Source organism: Mauremys mutica, chromosome 5, assembly GCF_020497125.1.
Source record: "Mauremys mutica isolate MM-2020 ecotype Southern chromosome 5, ASM2049712v1, whole genome shotgun sequence".
Classification (NCBI taxonomy): Eukaryota; Metazoa; Chordata; order Testudines; family Geoemydidae; genus Mauremys; species Mauremys mutica.
Window position 1 is genome coordinate 8488343 of NC_059076.1, and position 22817 is coordinate 8511159.

The 22817-nt window shown below is 42.4% G+C and overlaps 1 protein-coding gene across 13 annotated transcripts in view; it reads left to right on the plus strand.

The window, feature by feature from the left end:
• ADGRL3 (adhesion G protein-coupled receptor L3) overlaps window positions 1-22817 on the plus strand; it is an 834374-nt gene that overhangs the window by 445106 nt on the left and 366451 nt on the right. For all 13 annotated transcript variants that reach the window (XM_045018219.1, XM_045018220.1, XM_045018222.1 and 10 more), the window contains one exon: window positions 10933-11042. In XM_045018219.1, coding sequence (XP_044874154.1) covers window positions 10933-11042 — 110 coding nt within the window. The remainder of the gene's footprint in view (window positions 1-10932; window positions 11043-22817) is intronic.

The following is a 22817-nucleotide window of genomic DNA, read 5'->3' on the forward strand; positions in this document are numbered from 1 at the left end:
AACATTTTCAAAGGATGTTTTCTTAAATCAGTCTGGGGGCCACTAGAGGTTTTTATCCCACCCCTGGGGAGGTTTAGGTGATTTTGTCTCTCTCTCCCCTTCTAAACAAATAATGTAGAATTCTCCAGAATGCCAACACGTGTCCATCATCTGGGAGCCCAGGTGGAACGGTTCCTGGCAAAGTGTTTTACAAGTCACTAAGAATGCAGTGGAGCTAGAGAATGAAAGCAAGGGAGGGAAGCTGAGGTGGGGTGGGGGAAGAGAGAGAAGGAGAAGGGAAGGGGAATAAGTTTAGAAAGAGGGAGAGAACTTTGCAGGGCAGAGAGCAGGGAGGCGAGCGCTAGGAATCACGTATTGAGGAAGGATGGGCCGGTGCTTAGGGCCCTAGCCTGAGAATCAGAGACCAAAGTTCCATTCTGTTCTCCGCCACTGTGTGGCTCTGTGGTCTGTACAGTGGGGACGTAGCACTTGCCTACTTCTCAGGTGTACTGAGGGGAGTAAACATTGTAAAGTGATCAGCTAGTATCGTAATGGGGCCATATAAGTACCGTGTAAGTGTGTGTGTGTGTGGTGGGAGGGGGATCAGAACTTGAAAGTAAGAGACATACAGAAAGGCGATAAAAGGAGGGAGAGAATGTATGGGAAACAGGTGAGCAGCAGGGCCTAGGTTTTCAAAGGTATTTAGGCACCTAGTTCCCATTTAAATCTGGTGACTGGGACACGGCTTGCCCAGGTGCAGGCGGGGGGCTCCCTCCCACCCTCACACTTTTGGATCCATCAGGATTGGGTGGGATTCTGTGGCCTGCGTTGTGCAGGAGGTCAGACTAGATGATCATAATGGTCCCTTCTGACCTTAGAGTCTATGAGGATGTGGAATAGCAATTTTGGTAACTATTAAATAACCTAAATAGCATGCGTGTGGATTGGCCGCATAGCACAGACCGACACATCGGATCTGTTCTGCAGCGGACAGTAGCTAGTAAAGTTCTGCCCTCAAGGAGTACAGGAGTATTCTTGGTGTGTTGACTGGGAAATGCCCAGAGGTGAACAGTTTGCTTCATGGTTTCTGGGACTTCACAGCTGATATTATTCGCTCTGGCAGAGGCATCGGAACGCTGGGTGTGACGCCTGTTCTTCCCATATGCAAAGGAAGCTCTCCTTCAGAGCTAAACCTTGTTATAGAAACACTCCAGCATCATATATTGCCTCTTGGCACGAGAGACGCAGTCTGGCATGTCTGCAGTGTGTGTGTATACAGAGACGACATTGCTCGTGATATAGGAACGTCCGGGCGTGTACCTTTTGGCTGGCTAGGGAGGGGGGGGAGTGTGAAGATCTCTCCCCCAACTGGCCACTGATCAGTTCTTTGGCTCAATGGGTAGGAGGCTGCTGCAGCCCCTTGCGTCTAGGGGCCCAATAAATTCTTCACAAGCAGGAGGCTGCATCCGGCTCAGCTCCTTGCATGACTGGGCCCCTTCCCCTGGGAGTGTGCAGGGCAGGTGCCAGGCTGTGGACAGAGCAGCAGCAGATTCTCCTCCCTTCATAGAATAGCTGGGGGGGAGGGCAGGAACACTGAGGGAGGAGAGACTGCAGGATTTGGGCACAGAAGTTGGACAGGGGTGGGAGGAGAGAAGACGACTCATTTGCAAAGAGGAGACAGGGAATGAGGGGGGTTTCAGATGTGTTATTTTAAGGCAATGGGAAGAAAATAACTTGTGCTGGACCCTTTTTCTGATGGGGGTGGGAGAGTGGTCTTGGGGTAGATCGCTTTCCCCAAACCAGCTCTGCTGTGAATGGCTGTACTGACATAGTCCTCTAGGATCCTGTCCACCACTGGGGAGAGTGGGCTCATCTACGCTGGACACAGCACGGTGTTAGAACATGATGCTGAAGCTCAGCCTGGACAGGGAGGGTCACATCTGACATGGTGTTTGCTGGACAAGGTGAACCCCAGACCGAGGGTGATGCCTCCTCCAAAGTGAATATGAGTGAGCCCTCGGGTTCACCGCAGCCAGCTGGCACAGTGTGATGTGAGATGGTCCCTGTCTGCACTGGGAGGGGAAGCCCCACCCTCTGCCCCATGGCGCTAGGTACACAGGCTGGAGCAGATCAAAGGTGTCCAAAAGCCTGGGTTCCAGCTGGATGAGTGCCTTGGTGTAGGCACTTCAGAACACAGCTAGAGGGCTGCCGTCTGAGGGCCCCATCATGGGCCCTGCCATAGGGGTGCGACTGGGGCCAGGTGGGTCGTCAGCACAGGGCAGCCTGCAGAGATCCCGGGCCTGGGACAGCCCCAGAACGCTGTCTGAGCCTCTCCTGCCCCAAGAGCAGCCCAGGATTGGGAGGAGGCTGAGGTGGATGTGATGCCCCCTGGGGGCACCCAGAGCCATGAGACATCTCGCCACCACCTTAGTGTGAGGAAGCCTTTTCTGTGCCTGCCATAGGTCAGGTCCCTGACTGCACCGGCCGTGGGAAGCTCAAGCTATCTGCAGGTAAGCAGTAGGCATACCCCGTTTCCTCTGTGCCTCTCCCTGCAGATCCCAGCCCTGCTCCATGGGCCACCCACAGGATTCAGAGATCTGCTGTTCCCAAAGGAGTACTTATCCCCCTCTCCCCAGCTTATCAGTTATGCCACGGGACCACTGTTCTCCTCAACTCACAGCACTTTGATTTCTTTATGGAGAAAACAAGGATAAGTTTATTCAACAAAGAACAGTGATTCAAATCATAGCAGGTAGAAGTATTGGTAACAATTGGTTACATGCAAAATAAAATCATAATGCACATTCTATAGGCTAGACTTCACTAACAAGACGCTTGCCTGGTCTAGTGAAGGTTGGCTCACCCCAAGTTTTTCTCCCAGTGGTTAACAACCAGCCTGGCTGTCACCCTCCGTTCATAAGAGAAGCACGATGGCAGTTTGTCCCCTAGGTGAAGGATACTGGGTATCTCTCTGCATTTGTATCATACCAGACTAATCCTTTAAATTTAGTTAAACAGGACAACCCCTACTGTGTCTTTCTTCCTGTAGATGTTGTATTCACTTGTCAACTTTGCATTCTTGATTAGCTAGTGGCTTCATATGCCTAGACTTGCATTATAAGATGCACAATATACAATGGCCAGCCAGAGAGAGGTAAGGTCTGCTATGCCCTGCTTGAAGATAACCTGCTTATCACCTTCGGGTGGCCTGTCTTAAGTTACAGACTTTAAGAACATAGTTTTCATTATAGGTACATAACTCCTTAAATGTCATCCATCCATCTCACTATGATTAAGATGACCAGTGTGTATCTATATCTCATTCCAATCGCTTGAGTCATCCAGTCTCTGGTCTCTGTTTGCCTTAATGCATCTCACTAAGTCTGCTTTGCAATCAGTGCCAACAAATCACAGGATTCAGCACATAATCTTATGCTTTACAAAGAAGAACTCAATCACGTAGCTGCTGCTCCTTGCGAGCTGGTTTGTTGGGGCTGGTGTAAGCCATGATTCCCCACTCCTTCCTTCTGAATACTACAAACACATTTCCATTGCTATGTCACTGTCTGTCAGAAGGGACTTTATCTGCCTCGTGAAACACCACCGAGCTCAGGGGGCTCCAAAGTGGTGGTGTCAGTGGAAAAAGTGAGAGTGAAAGTACTGAAAACAGAGCAGTAACTATGATCAGTTATTCTTTGCCTCCCCCTTTAAAAATGTAATAGCCTGACTTATGACAGGAACAACTGAGCCACTGATATCAGGATTTTCCAATTGCCTTTCTCTTTAAGTTTGTTAGAGTGAACACCTGAGTGGTTTATGTTGGCATAGTAAGAAGAAACTAAACTGCCAAATACAGGATAAGTTTTTGCTACAAATATGAAATGTGCTGGAATCCGTATGGAAAAGAGATGATGCTCTTTGTATCAACAGTGCTGCATACTCTTGTAGTTTTATCATGAGTCTCTCAACAATGGGTGGTTCTCCCTCCACCCAACTCTCCCGCTCCTGGAGTCATGTGATTCATGATAATTTCAACTCTTTTATTTTTAAAGTAAGTTTCTAGCTCTGATGGTTTTAGAGAAACTTCAAAATGTGGCCCCTCAAGGCTCCAAAAATCCTCACACAGAACACAAATAAAGAGAATGCAGAATGTATCTTTAAAACAAAAAACCAACCCACAGCTCATGATTTTTAAGCCAATATCATGACTATTTGGGGTGTGAATCCTCATTTTTGAATGCCTGGTATTGGCAAAAACTGAATCAACTAATGTTGATTCACAAATCAACTTCTTCCCTGCAAAGGAGCTGGGCTATGCAAGGAGGAAAGGTTGCAGGAATTGTTGGTGCTGGGAGTGGGCAGACCCATGTTGGGTTGGTGCAAGGCTAATGGGGCATCCACCATTTCTCCCTTGGCCTGTGGAGATGACTTTACCTACCGAGGTCCTCCCCACAGCAAGGATGGGAGTTGCCTCCAATGAGATGCCCTGCCAAAGCAGAAGGAGCACCTATGCTGTGGAGCTGTTATGGAAATGCAGCGTCTCAGTACAGGTGGCTCTGTCCTCCTGTGTATCACTTTGGAGTTCACAGCTCCTTTTGCAGCAGGCTGAGGTGTAGAGCAGACCCTACTCCCATGGACTGATATGGGAGAAATTCTGCAAAGAAAATCTCTCTCTAGTCCTGTTCTGTGTTATTGTGTAGAGGGGAGATCCCACCCTCTACCCTGAGAGGCTCCTCCCTCTGAGGTCAGGGAGAGTTATGCACAAGTATCTGAGAGAAGCTTGTGGCCCTTCAATTCTAGTAGGGTCTGATTAAATAACCCTGAATAAATAGAGGTAGAAGTCTAAATACTAAGATGGGTGAACCTGAGTGCCTCGTATTAAATGAGGATATTGATAGAAAGGCATTACAGAAACTCGGTGGAATGAGGATAATCAATGGGACCCAGTAATAACAGGGTACAAAATATATCGGAAGGACAGAACAGGTTGTGCTGGTGGGGGAATGACACTGTGTGTGAAAGAAAGTGTAGAGTCAAATGAAGTAAAACTCTTAAATGAACCAAACTTTACCCTAGAATCTCTATGGTTAGTAATTCCATGATTTAATAATAAGAACATAGCAGTAGGGATATATTACCGACCACCTTACCAGGATGGTGAAAGCGACTTAGAAATGCTTAGGGAGATTAGAGAGGCTATAAAATTAAAAAAAAAACAATAATAATGGGGGATTTCAACTATCCCCATATTGATTGGGTACATGTCACCTCAGGACGGGATGCAGAGATAAAGTTTCTGGACACCTTAAATGACTGCTTCTTGGAGCAGCTAGTCCTGGAACCCACAAGAGGAGAGGCAATTTTTGATTTAATCTTAAGTGGAGCACAGGACCTGGTCCAAGAAATGAATATAGCTCAATTGCTTGGTAATAGTGACCGTAACATAATAAAATTTCACATCCCTGTGGTGGGAGGTGGGGACACCAAACAAATCCACCATTGTAGCATTTAATTTCAGAAAGGGGGGGGGTACACAAACATGAGGAAGTTAGTTAAAGAGAAATTAAAAGGCCAAAGGTGAAATCCTTGCAAGCTGCATGGAAACTTTTTAAAGACACCATAATAAAGGCTCAATTTAAATGTATACGCCAAATTAAAAAAAAACAAACAGTAAGAGAACCAAAAAAGTGCCACTGTGGCTAAACAACAAAGTAAAAAAGCAGTTAGAAGCAAAAAGGCATCCTTTTGAATGTGGAAGTTAAATGCTATTGAAGAAATTTTTTAATGGCCGGTAAGCCTAACTTCCGTACCAGGCAAACTGGTTGAAACTATAGCAAAGAACAGAATTATCAGACACAAATACAATTTGTTGGGGAAGAATCAACATGGTTTTTGTAAAGGGAAATCATGTCTCACCAATCTACTAGAATTCTTTGGGGGGTCAACAAGCATGTGGACAAGGGTGATCCAGTGGATATAATGTAATTAGATTCTCAGAAAGTTTTTGATGAGATCCCTCACCAAAGGCTCTTAAGCAAAGTAAGCTGGCATGGGATAAGAGGGAAGGTTCTCTTCTGGATCAGTAACTGGTTAAAAGACAGGAAACAAAGGGTAGAAATAAATTGTCAGTTTTCACAGTGGAGAGAGGTAAATAGTGATGTCCGTCTGGGATCTGTACAGGGAGCAATGCTGTTCAACAGATGCATACATTATCTGGAAAAGGGGGTAAACAGTGAGGTGGCAAAATTTGCAGATGATACAAAACTACTCAAGATAGTTAAGTCCAAAGCAGACTGCAAAGGTTTACAAAGGGACCTCACAAAACTGGGTGACTGAGGAACAAAGTGGCAGATGAAACTCAGTGTTGATAAATGCCAAGTAATGCACATTGGAAAACATAATCCCAACTATTCAATACTATATCAATAGGCAGAAGGTTTAAAACAAACAAAAGGAAGTGCTTCTTCACACAGTGCACAATCAACCTGTAGAACTCCTTGCCGGAGGACGTTATGAAAGCCAAGACTATAACACGGTTAAAAAAAGAACTAGATAAGTTCATGGAGGATAGGTCCACCAATGACTATTAGCTAGGATGGGCAGGGATGCAACCCCATGCTCTGAAGTTGCAGTGGGGGAGGTTTAGGTTGGACATTAGGAAAAACTTTTTCACTAGGAGGGTGGTGAAGCACTGGAATAGGTTACCTAGGGAGGTGGTGGAATCTCCTTCCTTAGAGGTTTTTACGGTCAGGCTTGACAAAGCCCTGGCTGGGATGATTTAGTTGGGAATTGGTCCTGCTTTGAGCAGGGGGTTGGACTGGATGACCTCCTGAGGTCCCTTCCAACCCTTATATTCTATGATTCTATGATTGATGCTGGGCTAGATGGACAATTGATCTGACCCAGTATGGCTGTTCTTAAGTTCTTAATTTGGTGGGTGACCCACTGCTCCCAACCAACCTTTACACTTTGCGAACTAACTAGTAGTTATTGCTGGTAATTTATAAGCTACTGTCACACCCCTCCCTCCCTTAATGCTTGATCCTTTTGGTCTGTTTGGTGGTGTAGAGGTGCGGACTCACCCCTGCGGCGCATCCTGCTGGTGTATTCCGGGAATTAGCTCATTCCAGCTTCGGAGCGCCCTCTGCAGGTGATCCGCCTGTCCTCTGGCCCCCATGTCCCTCCCTGGACCCGGTGCCCTTTTAGCTGGGACGCTGCCCTCCCCCCAGTAACCCCTTTCTCTCAGGGTCTCCCCTCCCCAGGAAACCCCCACTCACTGTCCCACCTCACCTCAGTATAAGGCTACTGCCAGTCATTGTCTAGCCTCACACCCTGGGGCAGACTGCAGTACCAGCCACTCATCACTGGCAAGGAGGGTTTGCACCTGCTGCCTTTGCCTGGGCTGCCCTCTGCAACCCCCAGTACCTGTTAGCCCAATGCTAGGCCGCAGCCTGGAGCTTTCCAGGCTGCAGCTCCCCAGCTCCTCTGCCTTTCCCCAGCCCTGCTTCACCCAGGTACCCAGTCTGTAGCTCCCTGCAGCCAGGCCCATCTCCCTCTACAAACAGAGAGAGACTGACCAGGCTCCTGGCTCACTGCCTCTTTATATAGGCCAGCTGTGGCCTGATTGGGGCATGGCCCACAGCTGAGCCACTTCCCCCAATCAACCCAGGTTTCTTGCCCCAGCCATAGCCCTCTTCCTGGCTGTTTTAAGCCCTTCAGGGCAGGAGCGGGTGTCCACCCCGCTACAGGTGGTGTGTCCCCGCCCCCCCCCGAAATCAGTTGGGTTCTTGAGGTCCAGTAGATCCTCCCCTTAGGCTGAGGGGGGGATCCGTTAGCATTGGGCGGGCTTCCGCCCACCCAGTTCCCAGAAGCCCAATAGATACAGGTGGTGTCTCCCCCCCTCCGAACTCAGTTGGATTTTTGAGGTCCTGTAGATCCTCCCCTTAGGCTGGGGGGAGGGGGGGATCCTTTAGCAGTGGGCGGGCAGAAGCCTGCCCACTTCCCGGAACCCAATAGGTACAGGTGGTGTCCCAGATCACACACTGTTCTGGAAGAGAGTGAAAGATTTGCGTTCGAATTCAGGACCTACGCTGAGAATGTGTGTTTGGAAAGTTGCTGTGTCCAGGATTGCCAACTCTTGTGATTTTATTGCAATTCCCACAATATTTGTATGTGTGTGTACATGTGTGTGGGGGTGTTGGTGATGGGTTTTTTTTTGTTTGTTTTTTAAAGCATCAGCACCTTGGTTCATTTGCTAACATGAGAAGCTGAGCTTTCACTTACAAAACAAAACAAAAGCAAATTTCTTGCTGGCATGGTTACAGAGAAAAACCTTAAAATATGAAGCGAGTGCATCCCTCAAGGCTACAGAAATAAGAAAGTAAATAAAAAGAACTCAGTTTATTTATTTATTTACATTTTATGATTTTGAAGCCAACCTCATTATTTTTTTTGAGCCTGACTCATGATTTCGAAGCATACCTTTTAGATGCATTATTGTTGTTCAATGTAACATGGCGGGGACTGTCCATGAAGCCATAGACACTATGGATTAGTCCAACACTATTGCATTTTGAAAGGCACATTGAGCTCAATAAAAGCTTTTTGTTGGAAGTAAAATTTTGGATTATGTTCAAAGTCTCTGCTTGGAAGCCTGCCTGCACACACTGTCCTAACTATCTGTATATCCTTGCCAAGCCACCTGTCTCACAGTAGCAAGGGTGAGGACAACAAAATTAGCCCTCAAGTTAATACATTTATTCCTCCATTTATATGATAAAAGTAGTCTCTTGTCTGTGACAATCATCGTCTGGCATAAATCTCAATCGGCAAACGTTAGAACATTCCAGCCCTCTGGATTATCTGTTATCCTGCTAAATTGCCTGATGAGTAGGGTATCAGGTTTTATTAATCTTTCTGTAATTTTTTTTTTAAATATTGAGCTTAAGGCACTCACTAATGAATCCGTTTTAATTTATGGGCTAAAATAAAATCCTCATTAAGGCTGACAAACTGTAGCCTCAGGTAAACACAAAACATTTCCACTCCAGAGCTAAATGAGTTCTACTCTGGATGCTGGTGCTTCTGCCAATAGAAAGGTGGGGTCAGAGGTCCAATGTCATATCAGAGGAAGAAGCATTTTATTGAAAGTAACTGCAATGCTCTATCCCCAAGGAATTCTATATCCAGTATGGAAAGGGGATGAAAATGAAGGCGTATATTGTCATTTTTCCCCCTGAACAAACACTTCAGGAATTTTCTGTTTAGAACCACTGTTTGCTAAATGAGTCTGTATCCGAAACACATTAATCAAATATTCCAATAGCTCCTTTAGGAAGATACCCAGTGCAAATGTATACTTTCAACTCTGGATGCACACACAAATTTTTCAGTAACACTAAGGGGAGTCAAGCATGTGTGTCAAATGGAGGACATATTTCTGCACTCAATAGTGCAACCATTTATACATGCAAATAACTTCACTTACATGATTAGCCCTGCTAACATCAAAGAGATTATTTGCCTGAGTAATGTAGCTTTTGCCTCAATGTGTCTGTAGAATCGGCTCTCCAGTGAGAACAAGCTTACTTTTGGAAATATGTAATATCTGAGTCACATGCATTGCAGCTCTGTATGACAAATATAAATGTACTGTGCATTTGGGTGTAAAATACCATTCTTTAGGCATTAAAGCAGAACAGCTCGGTTCTTTAGACAGTTTACTTGATGACTGATTGTATCTTTCCTGTTTGTCACTGTTTCCAGTCACCTTTTTGAATTATACATCATTATTCTATAGAATGCTATTTAAAGGGGCACTGTTGATATGAATATCATATTCTTGTTCATTTAAAAGTATGTGTTTAGTTACAACTAATACTAAATCTGACATATGTTGGTTTACTCTTTGCACTTTGTCTTGAACAGTGCAACTTAAAGTTACATTAGATTTCTGTTCCCATTCATTTTAGCACAATGCAGTTTAGATTTCCAACATTGACAGAGAGTGGTTTTAAAAAATACAACTCCTGTTTCCACTGAAATAAAAACAACATTAAAACATTTACAAGCAAAGAAAAGCCACAACATTTTGGGTTTAAACTATGTCAGCATTTTTCAATTAATGGGTGCAATAATTTATAATCAAGTCACTGACACAGTTAATGCAGTTAACTTTGTTTGTTTAGATTTTAAAGATTGATTATTGTTTTACTGACTATGAATAATCTAGTTCCAAATGTTGGGCCCAGTTGTGCAACTTCTAATCCTGCGAGTCATCCTTGAAAGGGTTGTGGAATCAGGTCTCTTGTCTTTTGAACAAGTGTCTCCATAGTGACATATCTGTGACCATTTAGTATAATTTAAGGCCCTGATCCCACAATCACTAAAAGACATGCAAAAGTGTCTGCAGGATTAGGGCCTAAATAAATTAATCTGTCAAGGCTCATATTTTTATCAATAATCTCGTGGACTTCAGTGGGAGCCCCTTCGGGTATGAGAGTCTGATTGCGTAGGTCCCTTTATAGGATCAGGACCTCAGTGGATATTTCAGCTGCATGCTACATGCTTTAAATTTGCTGCTGATGTCCTGGGTACACTGAATGGATACACTTCAGATATTCTCTTGTATAACTGCCATACAAAAAACAATAAAAAGTAAGTCAATTCTTAAAAAAAGAAATCCCAAACAACTTAAAACTATTAGCTCTCAGTAGCTTAGATGGAACTAAAATTATAAATAATGGGTAAAAAAGCAGTTGAGTGACATAAGAGCCTGTGCCCCATTTTCAAAAGTGATGTACTCCCACGCTCCGCTGAAAGTCAGTGAGACTGAGGCAGGGAAATCACGTTTGAAAATGGGACTTAGATGCCTAAGTAACTTGGACACTTATGAACATTTTACCCAACATCTTCTCCATCTGTATTTTGATTGTCATTCTCTTTGCCTTTCAGATGCAGTAATCGTACACAGTGTGCAGTGGTAGCTGGCCCTGATGTGTTTCCAGACCCTTGCCCGGGAACGTACAAATACCTGGAAGTGCAGTATGAATGTGTCCCTTACAGTATGTATATTAATATATTTTCACTTCTCATTGATAGAGATCTCATTTTGCTTGCAGATTAGGCCTTGAACCCATGGGGGCGGGGGGAAACAAACCACCACTCAATGACAAAATTGGCAAAAGTGTACACACCACACTAGATTCAGTTGATGAGGGTTTGAAAATCTCACTCATTGTGTGATGGATGCTCCTGTTAAATGAAACACTACTATTAATTAGGGTGGGTTTTTTTATTGCTCACTATACAGTTTTCTGATTGTAATTTGTATATCAAAGTTTTTTTTAGACTGATCGATGTTATTTTAATTAGTGCCATTTTATTGTTACCTTTTAAGTCCCATATTACATCTCCTCACAGGGACAAGCAAATAGGAAGCTAATTGATGAAAGCATAATGTTGATGGTAGGAATTATGAAACTGTAAGTTTCTGAAATGATTAAGGGAAGTTACGTGCAGGCCCTGAAAGCCTTAATTTTTTTCTAGGTTTAGGAAAAACTTTCATCTGTGGTTGTAGTGTTATATTTTTAATAGAGCAAAATCAGCGTTACCAAAAAGTAAAGCATGCTTCAGAATTTGCTTTTCATAGCAGCAGGACTCATTTACAATTCTGCTATCAAAAAAATTGTATATCGCAAAGAGTTATATAAATATTTGGTTAGCAATACTAAAGAATAAAGTCATGCAAAACTAAATCATTTCTGGGTTTCTTACCTTGGATTTCTTAAAGCTCTCAAATCGTGCACCTCCGGGAACAAATTAGGCAAAACTAAAATCACCCCTGGTCTTCCCTAATTAGTTTAATATGTGTGGGATTGAGTAGTGAGAGCCAGCCAGAAAACATTTTATTCTTCTGAAGCACGGCACTTGACCCGTGGAAGAAGAGAGCTGGGATCATAAACAAATAGGCTCGTGCTTGGATGTCAAGCCACCGGAGAAGGAATGTGTCTTGGAAGTGACAAGCATGATCTCCTCAGGGAAAGTTATGTGCTTCCTTGCTCATGCTTACAGTCCCTCAAACTGTACACACCTCTCACCGAGGAACTGGCTGCTCGTCTGCTGTGGGGACTGAAAGGGTTGAAAGGTGATGTGGCTGTCGAGAAATGGCTGGGAACTGAAAAGCGAGGGATGCAATTAAAACAAAAGCACTCACTGCCCTTGTCCCTGAACAAAAGTGACGTACTCCGCCAAGGGACCCTTAGTCTGTCTCAGCCAATTGAGGAAAACAGGGCTCAACATTAGGACTATGTCCATGTCTGAGTATTAAAAACAAAAACCATGAAGCTTCTAGATGCAACAACTGATGTCTTACATTGGGGCTGATTCAAAACCCATTGAAAGCAATGAAAAGATGGACATCAGTGTGCTTTGGATGTGACCCATAGAGCTTTATACAAAATTACTAGTTTGCAGGTGACCTACTAGCAAGGTCGTGTTTCATTTCATTACCAAAAAAACCCCAAAAAAACAAAAGGTGTATATGGGGGAGAGTGGGGGCGGAGGAGGTTGTACTTACCATAAGTCGTATTTCTTACGATTTGCAATTTACATGACATGTATTATTTCCTCCTGAGATCATTCTCGTAAAGAACTAGTCATTACCAATAGCCTTTGTTGCATAGAAAACAAAGAAGAATAGTGGTGCATTGTGAGGAAGGTAATATGTGAATATTATGCCCTGAGGTGCTAATCGGTCTTATGTGCAAGATGTAAAATAACTCTTGTGGTAGGCTGCTCAGTACCAAATGTACAGTAGGGATTGAATGTTTTTAATGATCCAAATGTGAAAAATGATGCCTTTAAAATCAGGTTAGGGTGTTGTATGGCTGTGGGTTTTTTAATACCTACTGGAGTAATCTTTGTACAAGGCTGGAGGCGGAGATAATCATTGTGGTGAATTCTGACTTTTCCTAGTTCTGATTTGCAAAAATTGCAGCATTTGTGATTAACATTATGGGCCAGATCCTCAGCTGGTGTATAGCTCCATTAATTACAGAGAGCTACACCACCATATCCCAGCGAAGGACCTGGCACATTGTGTGGGAGTGTCCGTGTCCATGTGTCCCTGTTCCGCCAAAGGCAAGTGAGCACAGGGCTTTCACACCAGAATTTCTCTATTCTGTTCTTGCCAGTGCCTGGCGTTGGCAAGGTGTTACACTTCTGTAGTGGTTTGCAAACACTATTTAGTTATGCCCCACAGCATCCCCACCGCATGAGGCAGGGAACAATCATCCTGTGGCTTTCACGGTGAAAGTGGTTCACTCAGCAAGAGAGTGTCGAGAGCAACATTACAATCCAGGAGTGAAATCCTACCTCAGTGATGTCAATGACAAAACCGCCTTTGGCTTTAATGGGACCAGGATTGAACCCCACAACCTGTGCTTACTCCACTGAGCTGCACTGCCCCTAGGGAATCAATGTGAGTTTTGCAGTGTCTGTTTCCTCTGAAATAGGGATGGTAACACTTTATTTACCTGCTTATCTACCACATGGCTTTCTTGCAGACTGTGAAGCTGTCACACCATTTACTAGCAGTCTCGTTTGCTGACTTGTAGCAGTGTATGGGGGAGGGGTTTATCCTCTGAGAAGACAAACAGGCCAGTCATCTGATCACCCATTCTCTTCATGTGAGAGCACTGTCTGGGTCACCTTCGGGGAGGAACTCAGCTGAGGAGATACAGTGAGACCAATTCTGCAGCCACAGCCATCCGTAGGGCATGCTGTGCACATGCAGTTTGCAGCACTCATCGGCTGGGGCAAGTGATATATGAATGGCTGAGTGGAACCTCTCTCTTCATTCTGGTCTACACTATGGGGTGGCGGGGGATGATCAAAGTTATGCAACTTCAGCTATGTGAATAACGTAGCTAAAGTCAAGATATTTAGATCTACTTACCATGGTGTCTTCACTGTGCTGTGTCAACAGGAGACGCTCTTCTGTCAATTCCCCTTGTGCTTCTCATTGAGGTGGAGTACCGGAGTCGATGCTAGAGCAATTGGCAGTCGATTTATCATGTCTTTATTAGACACGACAAGTGGACTCCCGCGAGATCGATCACTGCCCGTCAATCAGGCTGGTAGTGTAGACAAGCCCTTCCTTGCATTTGTGACTTCAGATCGTATTAGTGCCAACACACTGTGTGCAGTGAAGGTTTCCATCTTTTGGCCAGTCAAACACAGACGTTATCTCTACTCATGGGTATGCTCCAGTTTCTTCCAACAAGACCTACCTAGTCACTCCTGCTTTGGGTTTAGTCTAGACGGTGAGGTTTAGGATGTCTTTTGAGTGCCTTACAAGTTAAAAGTGGCTTGCACAGCACCACTGAGTAAACCTGAATTCCTTCTTGTCTATTTGCCGAGGTAAAATGGACTATGTTTTTTTGGGCAATTTCCTGCCTCCATTGCAGATTTTCTGTGGCATAGTGGAGCTATTCTCAGGAAACCTAGTGCCCTGTTACCTTTTTGAATTAAGCTTTGCAATGTGCTATTCTCCTGAAGAAGTGCATCAGCTTTTGTAATTAAAGCATTAATGTTTCATCCCACGTTCCATTAGAATGTAATCTCAGCCTGCCATGTCTAAGTTGTCGATTTACTCCGTAAGGTTTCAAATCATGGGCTATATATGTTGCCATAGCATTAATGGAAATATTTGCTGAACAGCAAAGGAAAGTTGAGTATATGTTCCAGTAGAGCAGCATGAGGGAATTGTCTGTAGTTTGATGAGATAGCTGACCTTGAACACTGATGCTCAATAGAACACTGTTGTGCCTGTTCCCTCAAAGAAAAACATATGGAATATTTTCTCTGTTGGTTCCCCCGTCCTGCCTTGCATTGTTTTGTTTTTCTTTTCTCCTGTTTCTCTAATTTTCCATAACTTCCATCAGTTGCAGGAAGACTTGCTGGTGACAGTGCATTGTCCACCGAAAGCCTCTCCATTTCTTTCTGAAAATGTATCCTCTTATGACTTTACCAGCCCATGTTCTCTTTTGAAAATGGCTGCTGTATTATATATCCCTAGTCCTCCCTTCCGCCAGCCTCACTCACTCTGGGAATTATTTGCTTTAAGAAAAAAAAATGGATCTGGCTTCTGACAAGGGATAGATTGTCCTGACTTCTCTCCCCTCTGGCTGAACGGGGTTAGTCAATATCAACAGGTGACCAACTCTCTCTCATCCTTAGAATAGTCCCCTATATTTTTAAATGCTGAGAAGGTGATGGAGGTGAGGTGGGGGGCGGGGAGCAACACTTAACTATCATTCATCTCTTTGTTAAAGACTGGTTTAAAAAAATCATATATGTTGAATTCACATTTCCCTGTTGTGGTATTGATGGAAAAAAGGGTAATTTCTTTGCTAGAAATACTCTTCTTATTGCTGACAGAAGAGTGGGTTGGCTCACATATCAATAAAAGTGAAGGATGTTAAGTGTGATGTGGGAACAGAATTCAATAAAGTTTTATTGTATCACAAGTGGACAGAAGTGCGTTTAAAAACATTAAATGAAAGCTCACAATATCTCCTCCGCTGGACCTTAGGGCCAGTGAATAGACAGATAATTGAATAATGACATTTTTAAGAGAATCCAAGCACTAGAAAGCAATCTGATACTTTTATTGCTTTAAGATTGTTGAGGGGAGGGAGAAGATGAGAGAAAATTGCAACCTGAAAACAATTTAATGAAACCACTTCTCCCAAGAATACTGTTCTTAATTATTTTTCAGTGCCATATGATTTTTGAATCCTGTATCCTCACCTCCCTTGCCTTTCTTTGTGGGGGTTTCCTTTCTGCAGTTCTTAACCACTGATGGCTGAGAAACAATGTTTTCAAGCTCTCACAGCAATGCATTGCTGGCTGCCAGTTTTTATTACATAAATGGTCCTGTGGTTCCTTCAGATTCCATCCCTCTGGGTTATTCCCTTCCCAGGGGGCAGGCTATCCCTCCATGCTCTCCCCACATCCCCCAAGAGAAAATAACAAGTGTTCCTAAGGAGTTAAACATGGCTGTGTACACTCTGGTTTGGTTATGAAAGCATCCCTGCTAAAGCAAAGCTTCCCGTGTTCCACTTAGTTAAATGAATGACTTGCGTGCGTGGGCTGGGGACCATAAAAATACTAACCTAACCACCCATTATGGTTATTTCTGATTCTGAGCAAAGAATCTTTACTTTGTATCCTGCTGACAAACTGCCTTTCTTCCAAGGCATACAATTTCATAGGCATTGCAGCCAAACAAACAAACGAAATCAAAACAAAACAAAAAAATCAGTTTTGTATTCATTGGAATTCCCAGATTCCCTTATTAGTTCTTTTTCTTCCTCGGAGTCAGAAACAAAGGATGCATTACTTACCCCACCAATCTCCTTTCACTATATCACTGGTGGGGAGAGTGCACATTTACAAGTGCCAGCAGAAATGTGCCCTTAATTGAAATCATCTAATACTATGTGGATTTTGCAAATCAGCAGTCTCTTAGCCTGCAGGTTTAGAGATCAGCACAGGCGCGCACACGGTTTTCAAGAATGAAATAAAAACTGATGCTGGTGCTCAGGAAGAATAAATATTTTAGATGAATCAAGAAACTTAGGAGATTGAAATTTAAAATGAAATATTGAGAGACACTCTGGGAAACAGATTCACAGATAAGAAAGGGTATTTTTCCTTCCTAGGTTTGATTTTAAACTTGAAGGCCCAATTTAAAGGAACTAAGCCTTTTTAGCAGGTGTTAGTGGGCATAATTTATACACACATGTCAGAGGCCTGCTGAAAGCAATGGAGGTGTTAGAGCTTCTCAAAAAAGAAAGGTTGAAAAGATCTGTTGTAATGGGTTGATATGCAACCTAAATATTAGGGTTGCTACCAGCTCCCCCTGTAACTTTCAGTGTGCTCCTAACAAAGGCCCCTTTAAGCAGCTCAAAGCTGTGTGTTTTTTTAAAAATTTCTTTCTAATATGTATCAATCTGCATTAAGCATCGCCCAACCAAGGAGCCCAGTAGGTCTCATAGAGAAGAGGTGAGTGGGGCAGTCTCTTTCAGGGAAGGTAAGTCTGTATTCTCTATCTAAAGTACTTATTTGGCTTCCCTTATTGTAGTATTTGAGCACTGCATATCTATTTAGCCTCATAACACTCCTTTCAGGTAGGAAGTCCTATTTTCCCCCTTTAACAGATAGGAGATTGAGGCACAGACAGGCCAACTGATTTGCCCCATAAAGGAAGTCTGTAGTAAGTAAAAGATTTGAACCCAGATCTCCCAAATCCTAAGCTAGGGCCCTAGACACTGAACCATCCTTCCTCCCCATATGTTGCACTTAAATTCCCCTCTTGGTTAGCTGCAGAAATGGCAACAACATCTCAAATGAGCTGCACACGCTTCATGGCAGTAAGGACACGGCAGCATTCTCTCATTGTGGGTACAGCTGTACTTAGGGAGTGTGTGCTGAGCAAAAATCCCACACCTACCTGCCTTCTGATCCACCCATTGCAAACGTCCGAAAAGAAATATGGGAAAGAGAGCTGGGATCTCCATGAGCCTGTCAACTGATCTCTGATTGGAGAGCTTTTATTGCACAGTGGTGATGTGTCAAGGGCAGTAAGAACACAGCTTGTTGGACATGTATTAACACTCAGAAAAAAAATCTTATGGCTTGTAAAGTGAACCAATTTACTATGGAAGAGTCATGGAGAAGGAGTATAATAAACCCAACCACTTCTTTTTATTTATTTTTTTAACAGAATCACTTCTCAGAATATCACCAGCCCTTTAAACTGACTTCCTGATTTATACAGATTGATCAATTTTCGACCAATCATAGACCGGACTTTGATCTGCACATCCTCACCATTCAGAGGTGGTCAAGGTTTTGGGTCAGGTGCATTTCCAAGCTAAAATCATAAGACCATAAGAACGGCTATACTGGGTCAGACCAAAGGTCCATCAAGCCCTGTATCCTGTCTACGGACAGTGGTCAATGGCAGATGCCCCAAAGGGAATGAACAGACAGGTTATCAGCAAGTGATCCATGCCCTGTCACCCAATCCCAGTTTCTAGCAAACAGAGGCTAGGGACACCTAGCCATTGATGGTCCTATCTTTCATGAATCTATCTAGCTCCCTTTTGAACCCCATTATAGTATTGGCCTTCACAACACCCTCTGGCAATGAATTCCAGAGGTTGACAGTGCGTTGTATGAAAAAAATACTTTCTTGTGTTTGCTTTAAACCTGCTACCTATTAATTTCATTTGGTGGCCCCTTGTTCTTGTATTATGAGGAGTAAACAGCACTTCCTTATTTACTTTCTCTATACTACTCATGAATTTATAGACCTCTATCATGTCCCGCCTTAGTTGTCTCTTTTCTAAGCTGAAAAGTCCCAGTCTTATTAATCTCTCCTCATACGGAAGCCGTTCTATACCCCTAATCATTTTTGTTGCCGTTTTCTGAACCTTTCCCAATTCCAATATATCTTTTTTTAGATGGGGCGACCGCATCTGCACGCAGTATTCAAGGTGTGAGTGTACCATGGATTTATATAGAGGCAATATGATATTTTCTGTCTTATTATCTGTCCCTTTCTTGATGATTCCCAATATTTTGTTTGCTTTTGGACTGCCGCTGCACATAGAGTGGATGATTTCAGAGAACTATCCACAGTGACTCCAAGATCTCTTTCTTGAGTGGTAACAACTAATTTAGAACCCATTGTTGTATATGTATAGTTAGGATTATGTTTTCCAATGTGCATTACTTGGCATTTATCAACATTAAATTTCATCTGACATTTTGTTGCACAGTCACCCAGTTTTGTGAGATCCTTTTGTAGCTCTTCGCAGTCTGCCTGAGACTTAACTATCTTGAGTAGTTTTGTATCATCTGCAAATGTTGCCACCTCACTGTTTACCCCTTTTTCCAGATCGTTTATGAATATGTTAAATAGGACTGGGCCCAGTACAGATCCCTGGGGGTCACCACTACTTACCTCTCTCCATTCTGAAAACTAAGAAATGGTTTGGTGGAAGAGGTAGGGCATGCCCAGGGCAAGTTTTACATATTCTTGAAGTACTACTGTATTATGAGCTTAAGGTTTGTGAGAATCATGGATAATGGAGAGATCACACAGGCTGGATGGAATGTTACCAAGAGTGCTCCCAAAGCTAAGCATTGCCTAGAAAAAATGAACAGTTGATCTTGAAGACTATTTTTGCTGAATTTGTCCCAGAATGTTCAAATGGATGATAAATAGCTTCAACATTCTAACCTCACTTGAGAGAGGGAAATCTATGTGGCTGGGTTGTTCTCTAACTGGAAAATTATATTTAGGCTTAGAGGGATTAGTTTTTTATCGGTAAATGTCAGTAAACATCAATTTCACTGTACACACAGAAATTGATGAAAAAATATATCCATCGATGGTAATCAAAATGTACAGATAGGTAAAGTAAGAAACGAGCTGCTTGAGAACTTATTAGAATTTGGTATATGGATATTTGTGTGTTTTAACTGTTATAAAACTTCAACTTTTCAGAATCTCTACACCTACCATTATTAAATATTTATTTCCCCCCCATTGTGTAACCCCCATAATATCCCACAACTGTGAAAATTTAAATTGATTTTAGAAAATGCTTAGAGCCCATAATTTTGCACAATTTTGAGATCTTAAATGCTTATAAATCTGCAAAAAATGCTTTAAAATAAACACGAATACTGTCTATTGAAACTAAACAAAAAAAATTGCCAGACCTAATTATATTGCATTGTTATCACCAGAACTTTTAAAAATCATACACAGGAATAGTACTTACTTTAAGTGTGCGTACAATTCAGATTCTATTGCTGCTTTGGGTACTTGCGCTCAGTTGGGCTATTTCCAGGCAGTAAAGAATATACTTTAGTTAGGATTCAAAATACAGTGACATCTATTTTTCCCTAGTAGGCATCAGTGGGACTACTCAGATGGCAAAGCTTGGTACCTTGCTGGATCAGAACCTATTTTTTCCCTTTTGATTCATACTATAAGCAAATAATTTAAGCAAACAAAATTTATTGTATACATTTATTAAGGCAATATTGTCTTGTTGTTAGGAAGAGCACAGTCTTTGTTTCCTAATGAACTTGATCACCAGGGCCATATCATTGTTTCAAAATGCTAAAGTACCATGACTATGTATTGTAGACAAAGTCAGCAACTGAATACCTTTCAGGTTCCTGCGTTTATTTGTTGTTTGCTATCTATCAGAATATGTATATAGCTTTTCTGTTTAAAAACGGCTTATCTATTGTTTCAAATGGAATAAATTAAAATACATCCTGGTGTATTGTGTAGTTATGTCTAATTTAAATGACGTCTTAAGACTGAAAAGGGTATCAGACTTATTGAAGATGTTTCCGTTTGAGTTCACACTACCCTTTTGACTCAAACACTAGCCCAGCCCCAGCCCACTAAAGTCAATGGGAGTCTTTCCATTGACTTTAGAGGACTGTGGATCAAACCCTTAGTTGCTAGGGTTAGCATTCTGGCCCAACTGAAGTCAGTGAGAGTTTTGCCATTAACTTGAATGAGGCCAGGATTTCACTCTTGGAGTTATAAATTGAGGAATTTGTGGCATGATGGTAAGACTGGAAGGAGAAATTCCCTTCCAAATACAGAGAGAGTGTAAGTTTTTTCTACAGGTTGGTTGCTCTCTCCTCCCCTTTCCCCCAAGTGGCACAATTACCAGTTGATAGAGTTAGCAAAGTGTCAGAAGCAGGTTCAGAAAACCAGCAACCATTTCAGCGTGTTACTTTATACTAAGAGAGGAGGGGAAAATGCTGCTGGTGTGGTGTATTTCTGCATTTGGGCATCTTTCTTGACCTCCAGTCAGCCACTCCACACACTGCCGCAAACATCTAGCAGGGCATGCTTGTTCTTAGCAGTCTGATGGAAAAAGGGGCCAGATGATATTAATTTTGTCTGGGATGATACTCACCTAAGTTAAGCATGCTGTCTGCGATGACTCAATAAACCAGGCTTCTAGAACAGTATGTACATGAGAGAAGACAGTTGGTTGTCATGATATAATGTATGGAAGGAAAAGCTCCCGGGAATTGCTTACAACACTTCATCATACACACACTGATACTCATGTTAAATGGCTTTTCACAGTCAAACTCAGCCCAAATCTCATTAATTGTGAATGGCTGTTGTGTGACAGATGGTATGTTATACTATTTTTAAGAATGAGTGATAAGTGTAAAACGAGAAACACATGTTGTTCGACAGCTTTAGCTAACATGTATTGAAGAGAACCAACTTTCCCCCCTGTTGGACAGCATCCTGTTTTAATAACCGTAAGCTGGAGATCATGAAATATACTGGGGTAGGAAACACTGGACAAACGTAGACTCTGCTGTAAGAGGATGCAGCTCTAACTGAGCTCACTCAGGGTTTCACCTGTTTGTGCCAGGGCTGCAATTGGCCTTTCTAGTACAAATATTGATCAGACACGTGGTTTTACTAAGGGCCCCTTAGCCTGTGGAGATACACAAGTTTAAACAATGTGTCTTGAAGGGAATGAATAGCTTAGGTCAGTGCTTTAGCCAACGGTTGACATACACAACATTTATAGTATTCCTTAAATAGTCTGATTTCCTTCTAAACATGTTTCTATAGTGTTACTTTCTTCATGAAATAGGTTTTAGAAACTCTGTACATGCACAATAATGCGGGGGGGAGTATAAACAATTATTTTAATTAGATGTAGATAATAGGCTTGTGAATACTGATTTTTATTTTGCTGATCTGCAGCCAGATAATTGTCACAATCAAGCCTGACCATTTCTTGCAAGATGAGGGCCTAACACAGTAGCAAGAGCACAGTAGTTACAAAGTCTTTATTACTTTTACAAAACATATTGCATGAACTTAACTATTGTAATGTGAAACATTATAACATTAAACTGCATGTGGTCAGAATAAATGGATCAAATATATTTGGTGATCCAGTAGTAGACTTTAAAAAATAAAATCATGTTGATTTGCTTGCTTGCTTGTAAAGTGAGTTTGCAATGTGTAGTAAGTGTAAACTAGTGACATTTCTATGGCATGTGCTTTTCTCTTACGGCTGAAATAGGGACTGAAAAGCACACTTGTACTTCATTTTGCTTTTTTGTATTCAAGCTTAACATTCATAATACAGCAAAATATTATTTTTGCTTCTTAAAATCAATTGTATTAGTTATTCCCTTGTTGAATTTGGTTCTTATTCAAATACACTAACTGCTGTCCTTGAAAAGAAATTCTGGCTCAATTTCTTTAGAACTCAGCCTTTCTTTAGTGCCTTGATAACAGTGTTATCTTATTCCATAATGCTTCACCATACAGAGTAATCTAAAACCCAGGGAAGCATGCCAAAAGATGCTAGAAAAAAAGGCCTTTACAAAAGGCTGGACTTTTCCCTCTAACATTGCAGAGTTTACACTGCTCTCTCTTATTCAAAGAAAATGAATAATTCAAAATAAATTTGGAAAGTAAACAGAGCCAGATTTGTTTTTGGAAAAGTGCATTCAATTTGATAACGTATTTTAGTGGGTAAAAGTTCTTTCCTTTTCAGTTTTGTCAGATAAAATTGGATTGCACTACTCCTTACTAGCCAAGGTGTGTGTGGGGGGAATTACTGCACCTTGTCCTTAGGCCCATCTGACTGAGGCTATAATAGCCTCTTGAGGACATGTCCTACTACCGTGTTATGGCAGGTTTCCCCAGTCTAAAACCTCCCCTCCTCACCCTGAGCCATGGTATC